Here is a 17,537-nt window from a genome sequence, read left to right as displayed (position 1 = left end):
ATCCAAGCACCTAGGAGGCAGAGGCAGGTGGATTTCTATGACTTTGAGGCCAGCCTGGTCTGCAGATCGAGTTCCAGGGAAGTCGGGACTACACAGAGAAATCTTGTCTTAAAAAACAAACAGCAAAAATTCCTAACCCTGTGAGATAATGAATTCCTCTTCTGGAGAAACACTGTCTATAATTTTTTTCTCAGAATTTAATGGCATAGAATTCTGCATATAATCCTAGGGAAAGCAATTAGTTATGCTTATATAACTAAAAATTTTGTTTAGATTGCAGGTGAGAAGAAGTCGGCCCAGTGGCGGACAGTGGAGGGTGCGTTGAAGGAACGAAGAAAGGCAGTTGATGAAGCTGCTGATGCCCTTCTCAAAGCCAAGTAATTACTCATGGACTTTAACAAGTAATTTGCTCAGCGATTAAGAACATTGCCTGCTCTTCCAAAGGTCCTGAGTTCAATTCTCAGCAACCACATGGTGGCTCACAACCATCTGTAATGAGGCCTGGTGCCCTCTTATGGCCTTCAGGCATACACGCAGACATGTATACATAATAAATAAATAAATAAATAAATAAATAAATAAATAAATAAATAAATAAATAAAAACAAGTAATTTGAGCCTCCTGGGGGCTTTGGACTGGACTTTCTCTGTGTGATCTGTATAAATGAAGAGGCAGAGAAACCATTCCCTCACTTCTCCACCAGTGTATGCTCTGAACTGGCCCCAGGAACAGGAAGATTTAGAAGAATAAATTTATGAAGCACAGTTAAGCTAAGATAGTTTTTATAAAAGTCAGGTTTGTTGGGGTCTGGAGACACGGCTCAGTGGTTCAGAGCACTGGCTGCTCTTCCAGAGGACCTGAGTTCAGTTTCCAGCACCCTCATGGCAGCTCAAGACTGTAACTTCAGTTTCAGGGGTTATGACACCCTCACACAGACATACGTGTAGACAAAACACCAGTGCACATAAAAATACATAAAAGTCAGGTTTGCATTGGATAGCTGCTTAGAAATTGTGTTTACTCAGTTACCATTGTTCTATTCTAATTTCTAGATTCTTTTTTTCTTTTTCTTTTCTGAAACAAGGTTTCTCTGTATGTAGCTCTGGTTGTGCTGGAACATACTCTGTAGACCAACCTGCCTCTGCCTCCTGAGTGCTGGGATTAAAGGTAATGTGCCACCATTACCTGGATAATTTCTAGATATTAATGGGATGATCAGTACAGTTTTATCAGAATTGAGAATATTTATTATAACAATTTTCCAGAACTACAAAAGTAGTTAGTTTATTGAGCGATGTGCTACCTTGACCTTTCTTCCTACAAACTGGCTTAGTTTGGTTTCTCTTGCTATGATAAAGACCATGACCAGAGCAGCTTGGGGAGGAAAGGACTTATTTGTCTCACACATCCCAGTCAGCAGTCCATCACCGAAGAAGTCAGGGCAGGAACTGAAGCAGAGGCCCCCATGGCTTGCTCAGTCTGGTTTCTTATATCTACCAGGACCACCTGCCCAGGGATGGTACCTACCCACAGTTAGCTGGGCTCTTCACAGCAATCATCAATCTAAAATATGCTTCCCAGGCTTGCCTACAGACCAGTCTGATGGGGACCTGTTCTCAGTTGAGGTTCTCTCGTAGATGATTGCAGCTTGGGGCAAGTTGACAAAAAGCTAACCAACACAACTAAGGTAAAGCACTGAAACTGATCACGCATGGCCTTAGGCTATTGCTGTCTTTTTGTTTTTTCGAGACAGGGTTTCTATGTAGCTTTGGAGCCTGTCTTGGATCTAGCTTTTGTAGACCAGGCTGACCTCGAACTCACAAAGATCCGCCTGCCTCTGTCTCCTAAGTGCTAGGATTAAAGGTGTGTGCCACCACTACCCAGCTGGCTATTCCTGTCTTATATTTACATCAAAACTCCACTAAAGTTGATAAGAATTATATTGAGCCCTATTTTTTTTCCTTTTTGCCTCAGAGAAGAGTTAGAGAAGATGAAAAGTGTAATTGAAGATGCAAAGAAAAGAGAGGTTGCTGGGGCCAAGCCTCATATAACTGCTGCAGAGGGGAAACTTCACAACATGATAGTTGATCTGGATAATGTGGTCAAAAAGGTATGTTTCTGAAGTGTTCATAATATTTTCTATTTTAAAATATCTGTTAAAGCATTTCTAGGGATTCAAGAAAATAATAAAGATTTCTACTATCTAAATTTTTCATTGTAAATGTCTTTATTTTAAAAAGAAAAAATACTAGTGCTAACTGCTTCTAAAGTTTGTGTTGGAGGGTTAGTAGCAATAAAAGAGCACTTGCCTACAAGAACAGTGATCTTAATTGGATTTCTGGGGTTCTCTTAGTGGAAGGAGAGAACTGGTTCCCACAAGGTGTCCACTGGCTTCTGTTCACATCCTATGACACATGAATACTCACATATACACAGGCAAAAGACACACTTTCACAAAAAAAATAAAAAATGTAAAGAAAGCCAGACGTGGTGGATGCCTTTAATCCCAGCACTTGGGATACAGGTAGGCGGATCTCTGTGAGTTCGAGGCCAGCCTGTTCTATAGTGCAGGACAGCTAGCACTGTTATATGGAGAAACCCTGTCTCAAAAAACTACACACACACACACACACACACACACACACACACACACACAAAACCCAAAAAAGAAGACAGGTTTAATTTCTATTTTCCGATCTTTTGATTTCTGTATTTTGTTTGTACCCTCTAGTCAGATTGGTTTCTTAGAGTGTAGATGGTACTTTTTGTTCCATTTAGTCAGAGACTCCTTGTATCTGCTTAGGTCCAGGCTGCTCAGTCCGAGGCTAAAGTGGTGTCTCAGTATCATGAACTTGTAGTCCAAGCAAGAGATGACTTTAGAAAAGAACTGGACAGTATCACTCCCGATATAACTTCTGGATGGAAAGGGATGAGTAAGTACAACTAATAGCCATTTTCTTTCTGGATTTTAGCAGCTAATCAACTAATCCAAACCTGCTTCAACGTCAGACTTCCAATCTCAATGCTTCTGGAGTGCACTTAGTATTTAGGGTATTTATCTCTGTTGCAGCTGTAGCAAATAGAACACTGGCATTACTCCTTCAGTTTTTATCATGGTGAGCAGCGCCTCAGCTAGTGTTTAATTCTGTATGATTCAAAATTCAGTTCTAATTTGCTACTCAAAAATTAAAAATAGGATCCAGGTGAGTTAGAGTAATTAACTTTGTTAAGATATGTAATGTATATATACTTAATCAAATCATTTGATACTTAAAAATCTTTGGAATGGATTAATTAAGGCACAGCTGAAAATTCTATTATCAACCCCAACTTTTCCAGACTGTTCTTAAGCTTTGTTACTCACCAGTTTCAGCCTCTCTAGTGCTGGGGATTACAGGCATTCACTGCTGTCCTAGCTGGAAAAGTCATTCTTCTGAGATTATGAAATTGAGGAGCAGTTGATGCCCTACGGTCAGGGAATTAGTTAAAAGGTGGTCACAGTTGCCAGCTGTGATAGTGCATACCTTCAGTCTCAATACTTGGGAGGCAGAGGCACAAGGATCCAGTCTGGTTTGAAGTCAGTCTGGTCTACAAAGTGAGCTCCAAGACATCCTGGGCTACATAATGAGACCTTGTCTCAAAAACATAAAATTTAGGTGCCACAATCATCTGAGGGTGAACTGATATGGGCCACCTATTGTGTGTACCAGGAACATTAACATGAATAGGAAGATTCCAGGGATCAGTTGTTTAGCAACTTGTTTGTTGGACTGTGATGTATAGTGTAGCAAACTTGAAGATGTTTATACTCCTATCCCAGCATTTTAGCTCCTGTGTATTTGCTGAAGAAAACTCAGAAAAGTGCATTGTGGCACTGTTTTAAGAGCACAGAATTTGAGAACTAGGGGTGTAGTTCAGTGGTCGAAGATTCTCCGTGTGTGCAAGAGGCCCTGGGTTGAAGCCTCAGCACTAACAAAGCAAAAAGGGCCTGGTATGGTGGCACATGCCTCTAATGCTATACTTGGGAGGCAGAAATGAGTGGATCTCTGAGTTTGAGGTCAGCGTGGTCTGTATGCAAGTTTCAGGACAGGCAGAGCAATATAAGTTAGAACCTTACCCCGCCCCCACTCCTCATCACCAAAAATAGAAGAAGAAGAAAAAAAGGAAAGAAAAAAAGAAGTGGTGAGAGGATTAGGCTAGAGGGAGGATGGCTCAGGGGTAGAGCATTAGGCTAACATGTGCAAGCCCTGAGTTTAGTCCCCAGCACCAAAAAGAACTAAAAAGAAAGAAAAGGAAGAATTTGAAACAGCCAAATATCCCTTATGTATATCAGTACAAGTGAACTGGTATTGTGTCTCTCCAAAGAGAAGTCTAGGCAGTATGGGCACATGCTGCCAAACCTGGACCCACATGGAGGAAGAATATAATCAGCTCCCTAAAGTTGTTCTCTGACTCCACACAGTTGCCATGACACACTTCAACCCAAATAAATAAATAGATGCAATGCCTTTTTTAAAATATTGAACACTAAAATAATATAGAATAGGATAGCACTATCACTACAGGTTTAAGAACCTGTAAATGAAGCTCTTATTGAAGGCTATATCATTATGTCAAGTATAAAAAAGTTCTTGGGGTCTGGATAGAATGATCAGCAGGGAAAAGTTCTATTTACTGCTCTCACAGAATACCCAGGGGTGGTCCCTAGCACTCACATAGTAGCTCACATGTAACTCCAGTTTTCGGGGATCTTGTGCTCTCTTCTGGCCTCTGCAGGCACCTGCATTCACATAGTTCCCATAAACACTCATGCACACACACAGACGAAACAGTTTTGAAAAGTGCTTGGGACTGATAAAACTCAAATCAAGAGTCCATGAGCACATCTCCTTTATTGCTTATGGACTGTAGTGCACACTGCTGTATTCATGTGCCCTGTACAGTCATTTTTTTACATTGTCCCAACCAACTTTTGTCAGTTTTTCCTTTGACACAGAACCAGATCCTTTTAATGAGAAATCATTATCTTTCAATTTAAAGCCAGAGGTACCTTAACAAACTTCATACTAGACACAAGCCTAGTTGTGATAATCCCATGTATTTGAGGAGGCCGAGGCAAGGAGACTGCAGATTCCTGGGCTACAGGGTGAGTTTAAGGGCAGCTTAAATAACTTAGGGCTGTGTCAAAATAAAAGGCTAAAATTTGATTGTAGGCACAGCTTAGTGGTACAGTACTTGTCTAGTGTGCTTGAGAGCCTGGGATCTAGCTCCAGAGTGGCCAAGGGGAAACAGAGAGAGGCAGTCACTGAGGCTGACAGCTGCGACCTCTCTTGTCACTGGCTCACTAGTGTTTGTGATCATGATGAGGACATCATTTAAACTTCAGCAGTCAGAGTTCTTGGTTTGATTTGTACAAGTTAAATGTAAATTCGTGCAGTGTTCCTGTAAAGTTTTCTGAGAAGCCTGCTGTGGCCCACTCCTTTAGCACAGCTCTCAAGAGAAAGCAGAAAGGTAACAGGGTCTGTAAAGATTCTGTTCCAGAATTCCCCTGAACAGAAGCTTTCCTTCTAGAAGTATGAGAAAGTTGGAAGAGGTTTGCCACTGGAACTCATGATGGGATGGAGAAATAGTCTGTACATGAGTTCATTTGACAATAATATCAAGGAAAATGTTTAGTTGATTTGTTATGATGAGACAGCGACAAGTCCCTTCTAACAAGAACAGCTTTTAATGCCAGTGATTCTTTTGTTCTTTTAAAATATTACAACCTGCCTTAATGTATGTTGTCTCTGACTTTCTGTAAATATAGGAAATAAACATTTTGTTTTCCGGTAATCTCTTTTCTTGCTATTTAATGATCACTAACCAAAGTGTGCGCCTTCTTTTTTCAAACTGTTCTTCTGTTTCTTTGTAGGCATTTCTGACTTAGGTGAGTAATTATGCTTATTTTATTTTAATAGCATCTGAGTGTTTGGCAATTCCTCATTGTACATTTTTGGTATCCATAGATGATTAGGAACAACTGTGTTGAATGATCGTAAGGCTGTAAACATGAGATATGTTTATGTATACTCACAAAATGGCCTTTGTTTCTTAAAGAAACAAAGCCAGAAGACTTCTTAATTTTAGCAGAAGCAGTTATTTTAAATTTTCTTAAAAATTATTTTATGTGCATGATGAGTGTTTTATCTATAGGTATGGATGTCTGTACCGCACAGGCATGCCTGGTACCTATGGAGGCCAGAGGAGGGCCTCAACTTGCCCTGGAATTGGAATTATAGATGGTTATGAACCTCCATGTGGGAATCAAGCCCTATGAAAGAGCAGCCAGTGTTGTTAACCTCTGAGCCTTCTCTCCAGCCCTGCAGACTACTTTGTTACACTTATTTGTGTGGGTGGGTGGTTAGAGAACTTGTGGAGTTGGTTTCCTTCTGAATATTTGTGAGGGTTAACATAGCGCTGCATAAAATGACATGTAGTAATGATTGTGTCTACAGGCTTTGTTTTTAGAAGTGAAATTAGAGCAAATTAGAAAGCCAGTGTACGGTGAGTTCAGATTACAAAAACTGATTTGGGTTCTTGGAAAAGAGCTGTGTGTGCTGCCTCAGGACCCACCTGTTTATTATTTTTCTAGGAATTGACAAAACTTTAGTTGCTGTACAGTAGCTCTTAGTCTCTAGTTTGACTGGAGGACTCAAATCTTGTATTAGCTACTTTTTGCTTTATAGTTTCTGTGACATCATTAATATTTTTGATGTTATCTGTTTAGCTGACAAGCTCACTACTGATGACCTGAACGCATTGATTGCTCATGCCCATCGTCGTATTGATCAGCTCAACAGAGAGCTAGCACAACAGAAAGCCACAGAGCAACAGCACATCGAGCTAGCCCTGGAGAGGCAAAAGCTAGAAGAGAAGCGGGCCTTCGACTCAGCAGTGGCAAAAGCCCTGGAGCGCCACAGAGGTGAAATACAGGCTGAGCAGGACAGAAAGGTAGTGGAGACGAGAACAACCTGACATTTAAAGTTACTGACTTGTTCCGTCACAGCTGCTAGGAGTAGATGTAATTCATGCCAACCATCAGCAGAGTGGCATTTAGGCCTTTGTTTCCCCGGAATCAGAACTAAGATAGGCTTGATGTCGCTGACTTCCTTTCTGCTGAGCAAATGCAGAGGGTGAGGAGTCAGGTGTGGTGTGCAGGCTTCTCCCACTGTGTCCTCCTGTGCAGCCTTGTCCTCCACACCAGCTCAAAGAGTGTCTCCTGGGCTCTGACTCTGTTCTTGCCTGTGGTGTTGGCGGGTGTGATTGTTGAGAGGGGAAGAAACAGCTCCAGTTACCATCTTTTCACCACACCTGGCATTCAGAGACTCCCTAGCTACTGCTGTCCCCGCATCCGCTCATCAGCCCTACATTGAGTCTGCCTCTGTAGTCAATTCCAGACTTACCTGGCTTTCTACCTTAGTCCAAGTTGTCATCCTCATAGGTTTCTTAGGATCTCACTGTTTAGCCCACTGCCTTAGAAATCACAACAGTCCCCTCTACTTCTGTTCGTTTGTTTTTAAATAGGATGTTATGTAGCCACGGCTATAGGAACTCATGGCTATATACTTGCCTTATCTGGTTTACTGTAAGAGCCCAAAAGTTCAAATTCTTAAATAATACCCAAAGACTCTTAACTACAAACTTGCCTTCTGGAACCCATTCATTTCCTATCGGCACTGTCTTTTTCACTTTGTGCTGTGAGCTCGCATCCTCTGGCTCTTTCCTTAACCCTGCTCTGCGCTTCACTGTCACTGTCTCACTGCCCCGTCCCTTCAGTCTCAGTCAGCACCTGTGGGTCACTCTCTGCCATCTTGCTGTTCCCAGTGGAAGTGGGAGTTGAGGCCTCACAGCAGGCCTCCTGCTCACCTGCACTCTTGTAAACCAGAATCCCAGTCCTAAGTGTGTGTCTGTGTGTGCATTGTCATGAGTCCAACCAGACTCGTCCTGTGAGGCACAGCGCTCGTCCTAAGTGCTTATACACTGCCTGGCTGGATTCATGACTCACTGTGCTAATTCTGAGAAAAGATGAGTTTCATGTTCAAGGCAATTTGTATTGCTGTTTTGTAGAACACATGGCTAACTGTTCAGTAAAGCAGGATGGAGCATTTCCCAACTTGTTTTGATTTGGCGCATGTTGAGCCTAAATTCACGTGAAAGTAAGCTGTTGGCAGTTTTCTTTGTTTAGAAGTAACTACTGGGTACAAATTTTTAAAATGATTTTTCAAAGTTGCCATTGTCACCATGGAGAAGTTGGAAATATGAACATAGACAGTTATGGTTAAACTATGTTTGAACCCTCTCAAGTTGTGGAATGAGTTCTTTCCTGTGGAATGTGGAGTTCAGCAAATAATGGTGTTTTTTTCTTTGTCAGGGGCCACATGGCAATGCCCAAGGTTTGAGGCCAGAGAAACCCATGTTTGAAATTATTTTTGGTGTAGCTGTGTAACCTTGTGTTCAACTTTGTAGCTCATGTTAAAGTTGTGTACTTATGCCTGGCACATTAAAGGGGTTCCCGTCAACAGTTGTAGTCCATTATTTTACTGTCGTTCCCTTTTCCTAAATGTACATATGGGAAGTTGAGAACTAATCTATGTTTGGTTTCACAGGTGGAGGAAGTCAGAGATGCCATGGAGAATGAAATGAGGACCCAGCTTCGACGCCAGGCCGCTGCCCACACTGATCATCTCCGAGATGTCCTCAAGGTGCAAGAACAGGAACTGAAGTATGAGTTTGAGCAGGTGAGGACCTGTGGTGAGGCTTCGGCCCTCTCCTCCCCATCTCCATCTCCATCTCCATCTCTACTTGAGTCTTTATGAGCTCTCCTTTCCGTTCATTTGTGGGTTGCAGCTGAGCATGGAGCCTAGAGCCTCACATGCTAAGCATGTTCTGTACAGCTGCACCATAGCCTTTGTCTTTCTCCTTTAAGTGTACTCTGAGGATAAGAATAAGATTAAGCCAGGCAGTCGTGGCACACATCTTTAATCCCAGCACTCGGGAGGCAGAGGCAGGAGGATCTCTGTGAGTTCGAGGCCAGACTGGTCTACAGGAGCTAGTTCCAGGACAGGCTCCAAAGCTACAAAGAAACCCTGTCTTGAAAAACCACACACACACAAAAAGAACCAATTCTTATATCGGGTATGTTGTTTGTGATCAGATATATTGATCTGATATGTTTGGGTGGCAATATAAAAACTTTATTTTTGAGACAGGGTTTCTTTGCAGCTTTGGAGCCTGTCCTGGAACTCGCTCTGTAGACCAGGCTGGCCTCAAACTCACAGAGATCTGCCTGTCTCTAACTCCTGAGTACTGGGATTAAAGGTGTATACCACACCTGGTTATGTTTTGGGATTTTTAAAGCTCCTTTTTTACTCAGAGTTTGTGGTTTCTGAAAGACTAGTATCTGGTTGAGTGGCAAGCACAGTAGCAGCATTAGTTCTCCGTACACTGTCTGTGTTTTATTTCAGGGCCTGTCTGAGAAACTGTCTGAACAAGAGTTAGAATTTCGTCGACGCAGTCAAGAACAAGTTGACAACTTTACTCTGGACATAAACACTGCCTATGCCAGATTGAGGGGAATAGAGCAGGCTGTTCAGAGTGAGTTTCCTTTGCTATGTTTCAGTTTCTCAGGATAATGCCTTGTTAAAAGAATAACAGGGGCACATATCTACTCCACTATATGATACTCATTTCTTGGCAAGTCCCAGATTTGACAAATTTAAACAGGGTTCTGAGAAGAAATTGGAAAAAAAGAGAACCCAAAAGTTAAATTGAAATAACGTGACACAGATCCCATTTTCAAGGCACTTCTCCTCATATACTGCAGGGTTATCGGGGAGGTGGTTACTGCTCTGATGGTGGTTGTGGGGAGGTCTGCGCCACATTGAAAGTCATGCATCTTCACAACAAGCACATTAATAAGATAGGCTTCTTGTGGTGTCCTAGGATCCTTCTGTCACATGACAGTAAAAATAAACACAATACATAAGGAAAGTCAATATCTAGTTTAATTCATTTAGTTTTTTTGTTACAATACTTTAAAAAGTAATTTTACGTATGTGTATATGTTGCCTTGCATGTACAGCACATGCGAGCAAGCCCAAGGAGGCCGTAAAAAGGGTGTTGGATCTCAGGGACTAGAGTCACAGACAGAGTTGCAAGTCCTTCTGTGGGTGCTAGGATCCGAACCTGGGTCATTTGGAAGAGCAGCCAGTGCTTTCAATCACTGAGTTATCCTCTAATTCCTAGTTCATTAAGTCTTTTTTTTTAAAATCTTTATGTGTTTTGTTGTTTTGTTTTTTCCTTGTACAAACTTGTGGCCTTGAAATTCTTGGCCTAGGGCTAGGCATTAGTGACACCTGCCTTTAAGGGAGGCAGAGGCAGGTAGATCTCTGAGTTTGAGGCCAACCTGCCTTTAATCCCACAATTTGAGAGGGAGACCGAGGCAGGTAGATCTCTGAGTTCAAGGCCATCCTAGTCTACAGAGTTCTAGGACAGCCAGGGTTACACAGAGAAACCCTGTCATTTGACTGCCCCACCACCAAATTACCAAATATAAAAACTGTCTGAATTAGAAATCTCCAGGTATAGTGCCATATGCCAACACTCAGGAGGTAGAGACAGACAGATCTTTGAATTCAAGGACAGCCTAGTCTACATAGAGTTCAGAAGTAGCCAGGAATATATACTCTTGTCAAAGAAAAAAGAAATCTTGCAAATACAAATGACCTTACCATCCTCATCAGAAAAGATCCATTGTCCTGGATCTCATAGGAAGAAGGGAACTTACACCCTCCCAGTATTTTCAGTGTTAGTAGAATCAGGTCCTCATCAAACTGTGTCATCTCCTGTTACCTTGTAAAAAGGCTGGCTTTGGCCTTGTTAACTTGTTGAATGTAGATTATTCAAGGTGTGTCTGGGGTGTGTGTGAAGAGACAGAAAAATGTCTTCGCTTTATTTATTTATTTTATTATGTATACAATAATCTGTCTGTGTGTATGTCTGCAGGCAGAAGAGGGCATCAGACCTCATTACAGATGGTTGTGAGCCACCATGTGGTTGCTGGGAATTGAGCTCAGGACCTTTGGAAGAGCAGGCAGTGCTCTTAACCACTGAGCCATTTCTCCAGCCCTATTTATTTATTTTTTGTAGGTCATGCAGTTGCTGAAGAAGAAGCCAGAAAAGCCCACCAGCTCTGGCTTTCAGTGGAGGCATTAAAGTACAGCATGAAGACTTCATCTGCAGAAACACCTACTGTCCCACTGGGGAGTGCCGTTGAGGCCATCAGAGTCAACTGTTCTGATAATGAATTTACCCAGGCTTTAACTGCAGCCATTCCTCCAGAATCCCTGACCAGGGGGGTATACAGTGAAGAGACCCTAAGAGCCCGTTTCTATGCTGTTCAAAAACAAGCCCGAAGGGTAGCGATGATTGACGAAACCAGAAATAGCCTGTACCAATACTTCCTTTCCTACTTGCAGTCCCTGCTCCTGTTCCCGCCTAAGCAGCTGAAGCCACCGGCAGAGCTCTACCCCGAGGATATAAACACATTTAAATTGCTCTCTTATGCTTCTTATTGTATTGAGCATGGTGACCTGGAGCTGGCAGCAAAGTTTGTCAATCAGCTAAAAGGGGAGTCCAGAAGAGTGGCACAGGACTGGCTGAAGGAGGCCCGAATGACCCTAGAAACTAAGCAGATAGTGGAGATCCTGACTGCATACGCCAGCGCCGTAGGAATAGGAACCACTCAAGTACAGCAAGAGTAAGGCCTAGGAAGAGTTGTGTAATGTCATATTTCATATCAAAGAAAATCAGCATTGGTATCTGCAGGGTTTGCAACAAGGGTCCCAGAATTGTTTAGAAGTGAGCAGGTTCCAAGTCCTGTGCAAGATGTTAACACCTGTTGCATTTACCGTCCTTACACTGCTATCATGCCAATGAACTCCAGGAGGCTTTATTTGCAACTTGTGTAACACTTCCTGTTTTTCAGGTTTTACTGATCAGGCTTGTGAGCCACTCAAAATAATGTTTGTGATCCCTACTATTGATTCTGCCCTTGGAGCAAACTGAATAAAGCAACACAATGAAAACTGAGTACTCTATCCCTTTTCAAATTGCCATTTCCAGTTTGTTGTGTGAGCAGAAAGCTTCTATGAGAAGCAGCCAGTGGTAGGGACTTGTGGTCATAGTTTCAGGGCTGGGAGCTGGGTAACCTGAAATCCAATGCCTGCTGCTTTGGCTTTGAATGTTTGGGTGAATGGATCTCCTGATGGTCAAAGTCAAGAGTGATGTAGAAGCCAAGTGCCAGTGTGTGTATAGTTGGGGACCTAGCACTCAGTGATTGAAAGGCATAAGAAGTAGTTGATAGCCCCCCAGAGGAAAAGCTGCATCATTGGGATCTAGCACACACATCTGTACTCTATCAGAGTTCTTGAGCTCACTATTCCTGCTGTGGTGTTGTTTCCCAGTACCTGGACTGCGGATCTTCAGTAGATGGAGGTTATGAACCTGGAATCAGAATTTAGCCAGACTGCCAGTGAAGTCTGAGTTTGGCACAGTTGCCATAGTGAAGAAACATTAAATATTTACTTTTTGACTTAATTCTTCATACCCTGAAGATTACCATCTCTACAAAAATCTTGCCAGTTTTTAACTTTTTGTTGGGGTATTAGAAAACATACCCACAAAGCATCAGAGCAGTTTTATGTATTGTCTTTCTATAGTTGCCACACGTACAGCCTCTCAAAATGGGTATATTGAGGCCTTTGCATAGCACTGACCTTGCTTGCCCTTTGGCTTGGTAACATTGAGTCTGATTGGAGCACCTGCATGTGGATTGCCCTGTTTCTGAAGGTAGATGCACTGTGGGCGCCTACCTGGAACTAGTTTATATTCTGATTTAATGGACTGTTCACTTACCTACTCCCATCTCTAATAGGATTACATCTCAAAAGTACATTAGTTTGTAAAATGTCACGTAAACTGAGCGTTTCTGTTCTTATCACAAGAATATACTAGATCGTAAGGAAATCTAGTTTCTCTTCAAACCCTGAAAAGTTCTCTTCACATGTGACTATGTCATGGTTCATGCCTACATTCAAGTCAGGCCATTCAGGGCCACACAGAGACTCAGAAAATCGGGTGGGATGGGGTGGGTGTCAAATGATGTGATTCTTTGAGCTCACCAGAAGCAAGCAACACAATGCTTCCTTTTAGTTCTGTATCAAAGTAATGAAGGCTTCAGATTTTTTTTGTGTGCAGGTGTCCTCCACTTGGTTTTTCAGACATGGCCTTTACTGGCCTGAAACTCATTAGTAAGCTGGGTAGATGGCCAGTGTTTGAAGCATGTGCATTCATGACTTTTCTTGTTGCTTGCAGGCTCTGGGGATGAGCTCCAGGTTCTGAGGCCTGCCTGTAGCAGTACTTCAGACTGAGCTATCTTCCCAGCATTTGGCTTTCAAATTTTAGGAAATAAGACAGTGGCTTTGACCAAGTGCTACCTACCTCCATTATATTTAAAAAGGGAACTCCTGCTAGCCTGGGCTAACTGCTAAAGTGAAATGGAGAGCTTTGCATTCTCGCATTCAGGGAAATGGAAGCTACTGGGCTTGTGCAACAAAGTCTGAGGTGCCCAGCAGTCAGGTGGGGCATGTCTGCTTCATGCAGCATCCCGTTTAAACTGCATGTGAACAAATACCATGGCCACTTGGGACTTGACACAAAGCCAAGGCATCACCTTGGTCCAGTGTTTCCTCACCATACCTCATCCTGATTGCTGTAAGAGTGTTCAAACTGAGTGTGCTGGATGCCTGGGATCCCAGCAAGATGGAGGTGGCAGCAGGAAAATCAGAAATTCTCAAGGCCAGACCTGATCTTTTTTTAAAAAAGAAAAAGGCCAGTGGATGAAAACTAATGAGCTATGTTCATACAGTAGAATCTTAAGCAGTCTTTAAACACAGAACATTGGGTTAACGTTCATCCTCTGTTCTTTCAACAGGTTCTGGATAAAAGCAGTCTGCAAATCCCAAATGAGTAATCCCACCAGTTTCAAAGTAACTTGCTTGAACTCAGTGCAGAAGAACAGGCCATCTCCATTAACACAAAAGGCAAATAAAAAGGCTTGATTGGTAGGAAGCTTACATTTATCGGGTTCAGTGGTGTAGGCTTCTTTCACTTTCAGGCATGTAAGAGGCAGGGAGGTGATATGGTTTCTCTAAACTTGAGTTTTATGAGTTTTGAATGGTTATAAAGCACTATCTAGTAAAGGGGCCATTGCTGTGAGACTACATCCTACTGGTATACAAGGTTGAGGCTGTCTGTCCTTAAGAATAAGTGACCTTGCTGGGCGGTGGTGGCGCACACCTTTAATCCCAGCAGGTAGAGGCAGGCCGATCTCTGTGAGTTCGAGACCAGCCTGGTCTACAGAGCTAGTTCCAGGACAGGCTCTAAAGCTACAGAGAGAAACCCTATCACGAGCCTCTCCCCACCAAAAAAAAAAAAAAGAGTGACCTTTAGTCTTGACTACCATGGGTTGTCAAGAGTATTAATATTAAATCATGTTGAGTTCTGAATCCTTGGAAAAGTCCACAGCTGGACAGGTCAGGTGTGCTTTACTGAGACTTGTGGAAACAAGGTCTGTGTAGTCCTGGGTCCTAGGACTCACTGTAGACCAGTCCGGCCTCAAACTCAGATCCACCTCCTCTGCCTCCCAAGGAGTCAGCCTCCTGGTCAAGTCTGGCAGGTTTTAACTATGTCCTACACATGACTATACCAAATCATATACCCTTTTCTGTCGTAAAACTACACTTCAGGGCTGGAGAGATGGCTCAGGGGTTAAGAGCATTGCCTGCTCTTCCAAAGGTTCTGAGTTCAATTCCCGGCAACAACATGGTGGCTCACAACCATCTGTAATGAGGTCTGGTGCCCTCTTCTGGCTTGCAGACATACACCATACACACAGATAGAAAACTGTCTACATAATAAATATTAAGAAAAAACAAAAACTACACTTTATCCAAGTCAGCCATTGCAAAGTCAGTGCTGTATCTACAGATGATCAGCATTATCCTGTCCAGGGGCTCTAGTGGCAAGACGTACACACAGACATCCATGCATGTGATCAGACTTATAGGGGATAGGTTTGGATCTTAATCCATTAAGAAATTCTGGCCTTTGGCCCCCCAAAAAGATTTCTATCCCTGGGGCTTTAAGAGAAATACTTTCCAAAAGAAGTAACATGGAGGGAAGGAAGGTAACCGTTATAGAAGAGCACATACAGTGTTTCCTCTGAACCCGATGCCGACTATGTTTCTTACAGCGGCTATGGTTACCAGAAAAGTTTGTTTTCCCAAACAAAGGTTTTAGACCAGTGGGTCTTGGTCGATGAGGAGGCACTTAACCATTAAAGTCCATATTAAGGGACTAGAGAGGGCAAATTTCCAAAATAGGTCCCAACTGTGGTACCAGGTCCAGGGGATCAGGTGTCCTCTGGGTACCTGCATGTTTGCATACAGGTAAATCAATCTTTATCCTAAGGTCCCCCCTCCCCGCGAATCCTTCCTCCCATTTGTTTTATTGGAGCCCTAGTTTCTCTAGTTCCTGTTACAAGTCACTCAGATACATCCTGTCCTCACAGGCTTTGCACCACTGGGGAACTCAACATGTCTCAAGCATACACATATCATACCAACTAGCTCCATTTCTAGAGCCCTTAGTCTCAGAAAGTCTGCTGCTTTTCTTATGGCGGCTTGTGTCAGGGCTGGCATCTGTTTTAAGCAGCACACCCACTCTTGATGTTCCAAGTAGTTTGTGCCTCTAATCCCAAGCATGTGGCCTATTAGTTCAAGACCAACCCAGGGTGCATAAGGAAAAAAGAAAAACATACCCTTTGATTCTGTTGCTAATTGGATGTGAGTTGTAACTCCAAAATTTCTATCCCATATCATCTGTTTTAAAACTGCAAAATTGAATTACAAGGAAGTCTTGCCCATATAAACATATGAAAGCTAGGCATGGTGTCACAGCTACAATTCTGGCACTCAAGATGGCTTGCCCATCAAAGTCAGCACGGTGTACATAGTGGGAAAACGGGTTCCATAGCACCAAAAACCCATTTAATTAAGAGTCATTTAGGAACATGGTACTAGAGTAGTGTGGGCATGTAGACATGGCAAACAGACCACTCAGAGAGTCAAACACTCAGAAATGGCCAGCGGTAGAGTTCTGTAAGAATTTGTACAATCTCATTACCAAGGAATGAGAACCAGTGACCTAACCCCAACCCTAAGACTGAGACAGATGAAATTCAAGGCATGGCTAGGTCAGAAAGTAAAAACGGAGTGGTGGTCAACTTTGGCACAGAAAACTTAACCTTTTATTAGTAATGGAGATGAAGCCAGGCAGTGGTGGTGCACGCCTTTAATTCTAGTACTTGGGAGGCAGAGGCAGGCAAATCTCTAAATCCAAGGCCAACTGGTCTACAGAAGACAGGCTCCAAAGCTACACAGAGAAACCCTGTCTCAAAAACCATCACATGCTCATGTCAAGGGTTTTCTATGGCTGGCTTCAAACCAGAGCTCAAGGACTGGGTGGGAAGGGGCATACCACAAATGCCAGGGAGAGAACCACCACCCCCAGGAAGAGGAGTTGGAGCCAATGGGCAGAGTTAACATCCTTCCTGGCAGCCAGCTTCTCTGTTCTTTACCCAAATTGCTTTGTAGGTAAATCAAGTACCATCCCATCCCCCAAACCCACATGACTTAAGACTTTGTTTTCTAGGTAAGAGAACACCAAGATGTATGAAGACAAGACTGGGCCCTAGCTTGGGAATAGACGGTAAATGTAGATGGGAACACAGACAAGATAAAGCTGTTCCTCATCAGTGCAGAACTTGGTGTCTTAGTTATTATCTGAGGACTGTATGGTGGCGGACGCACTCGTGAACGTAGCCCTGAAAACCTCAAATTTCTATCTATTACTATCATTTAAAAGCAACATGATTAATATAAAGTTGATCAAGGTGATCAGTAGCAATACAGTGTCATGACATTTCATATCCTTTTGTCATCACTAGCCCCCTAGATCACTTTAAACATCTACTTATAAAGTGCCCATATGGGCCAAAATGTTTTGTGGGGGGAGGGGGGAGAAAAAAATGGAGGAACCCATGTGCTTAGGCAAGAGCTGTACCACTCCTACAACTCAGACTTTCTTGGGTATTGTAATTAGAAGACAAGGCTGGGGCTGGAAAGGAAACTCCCTTTGTAAAGTGCTTGTCATGTGCGTATGAGGGCCTCAGTTCAGATCCCCAAGTGTTTATGTAGAAAAGCCAGGCGGATCTCCAGGGCTGGCCAACTAACCGGTCTAATGACCAGCAATCTCTAGGCTCAGGAAGAGGTCCTGCCTGAAGAAATAAACCTAGATAAACAACTGGAGAAGACACTATTGACCTCTGGCCTCCATATGACCATATACATGCATACAAAAAATAAAGACTATA

General features: G+C 42.8%; 1 protein-coding gene across 11 annotated transcripts in view; it reads left to right on the top strand.

Moving 5' to 3' along the window:
• Immt (inner membrane mitochondrial protein) overlaps positions 1-12,133 on the top strand; it is a 39,066-nt gene extending 26,933 nt beyond the window's left edge. For 7 of the 11 annotated variants that reach the window (XM_038318718.1, XM_038318716.1, XM_038318711.1 and 4 more), the window contains 8 exons: positions 274-377; positions 1,976-2,111; positions 2,805-2,934; positions 5,916-5,930; positions 6,771-6,994; positions 8,650-8,781; positions 9,508-9,637; positions 11,192-12,133. In XM_038318718.1, the coding sequence (XP_038174646.1) occupies positions 274-377; positions 1,976-2,111; positions 2,805-2,934; positions 5,916-5,930; positions 6,771-6,994; positions 8,650-8,781; positions 9,508-9,637; positions 11,192-11,805 (1,485 nt within the window). In that variant the 3' untranslated portion in view covers positions 11,806-12,133. The remainder of the gene's footprint in view (positions 1-273; positions 378-1,975; positions 2,112-2,804; positions 2,935-5,915; positions 5,931-6,770; positions 6,995-8,649; positions 8,782-9,507; positions 9,638-11,191) is intronic. The other 4 variants (XM_038318709.1, XM_038318717.1, XM_038318712.1 and 1 more) reach the window with 1 other exon arrangement.
• Positions 12,134-17,537: the final 5,404 nt, after the last annotated feature.

The sequence above is a fragment of the Arvicola amphibius genome, chromosome 2, assembly GCF_903992535.2.
Source record: "Arvicola amphibius chromosome 2, mArvAmp1.2, whole genome shotgun sequence".
Lineage (NCBI taxonomy): Eukaryota > Metazoa > Chordata > Mammalia > Rodentia > Cricetidae > Arvicola > Arvicola amphibius.
Note: the sequence above shows the minus strand (reverse complement) of the source record. Positions and strands in the feature narration are given on the sequence as shown.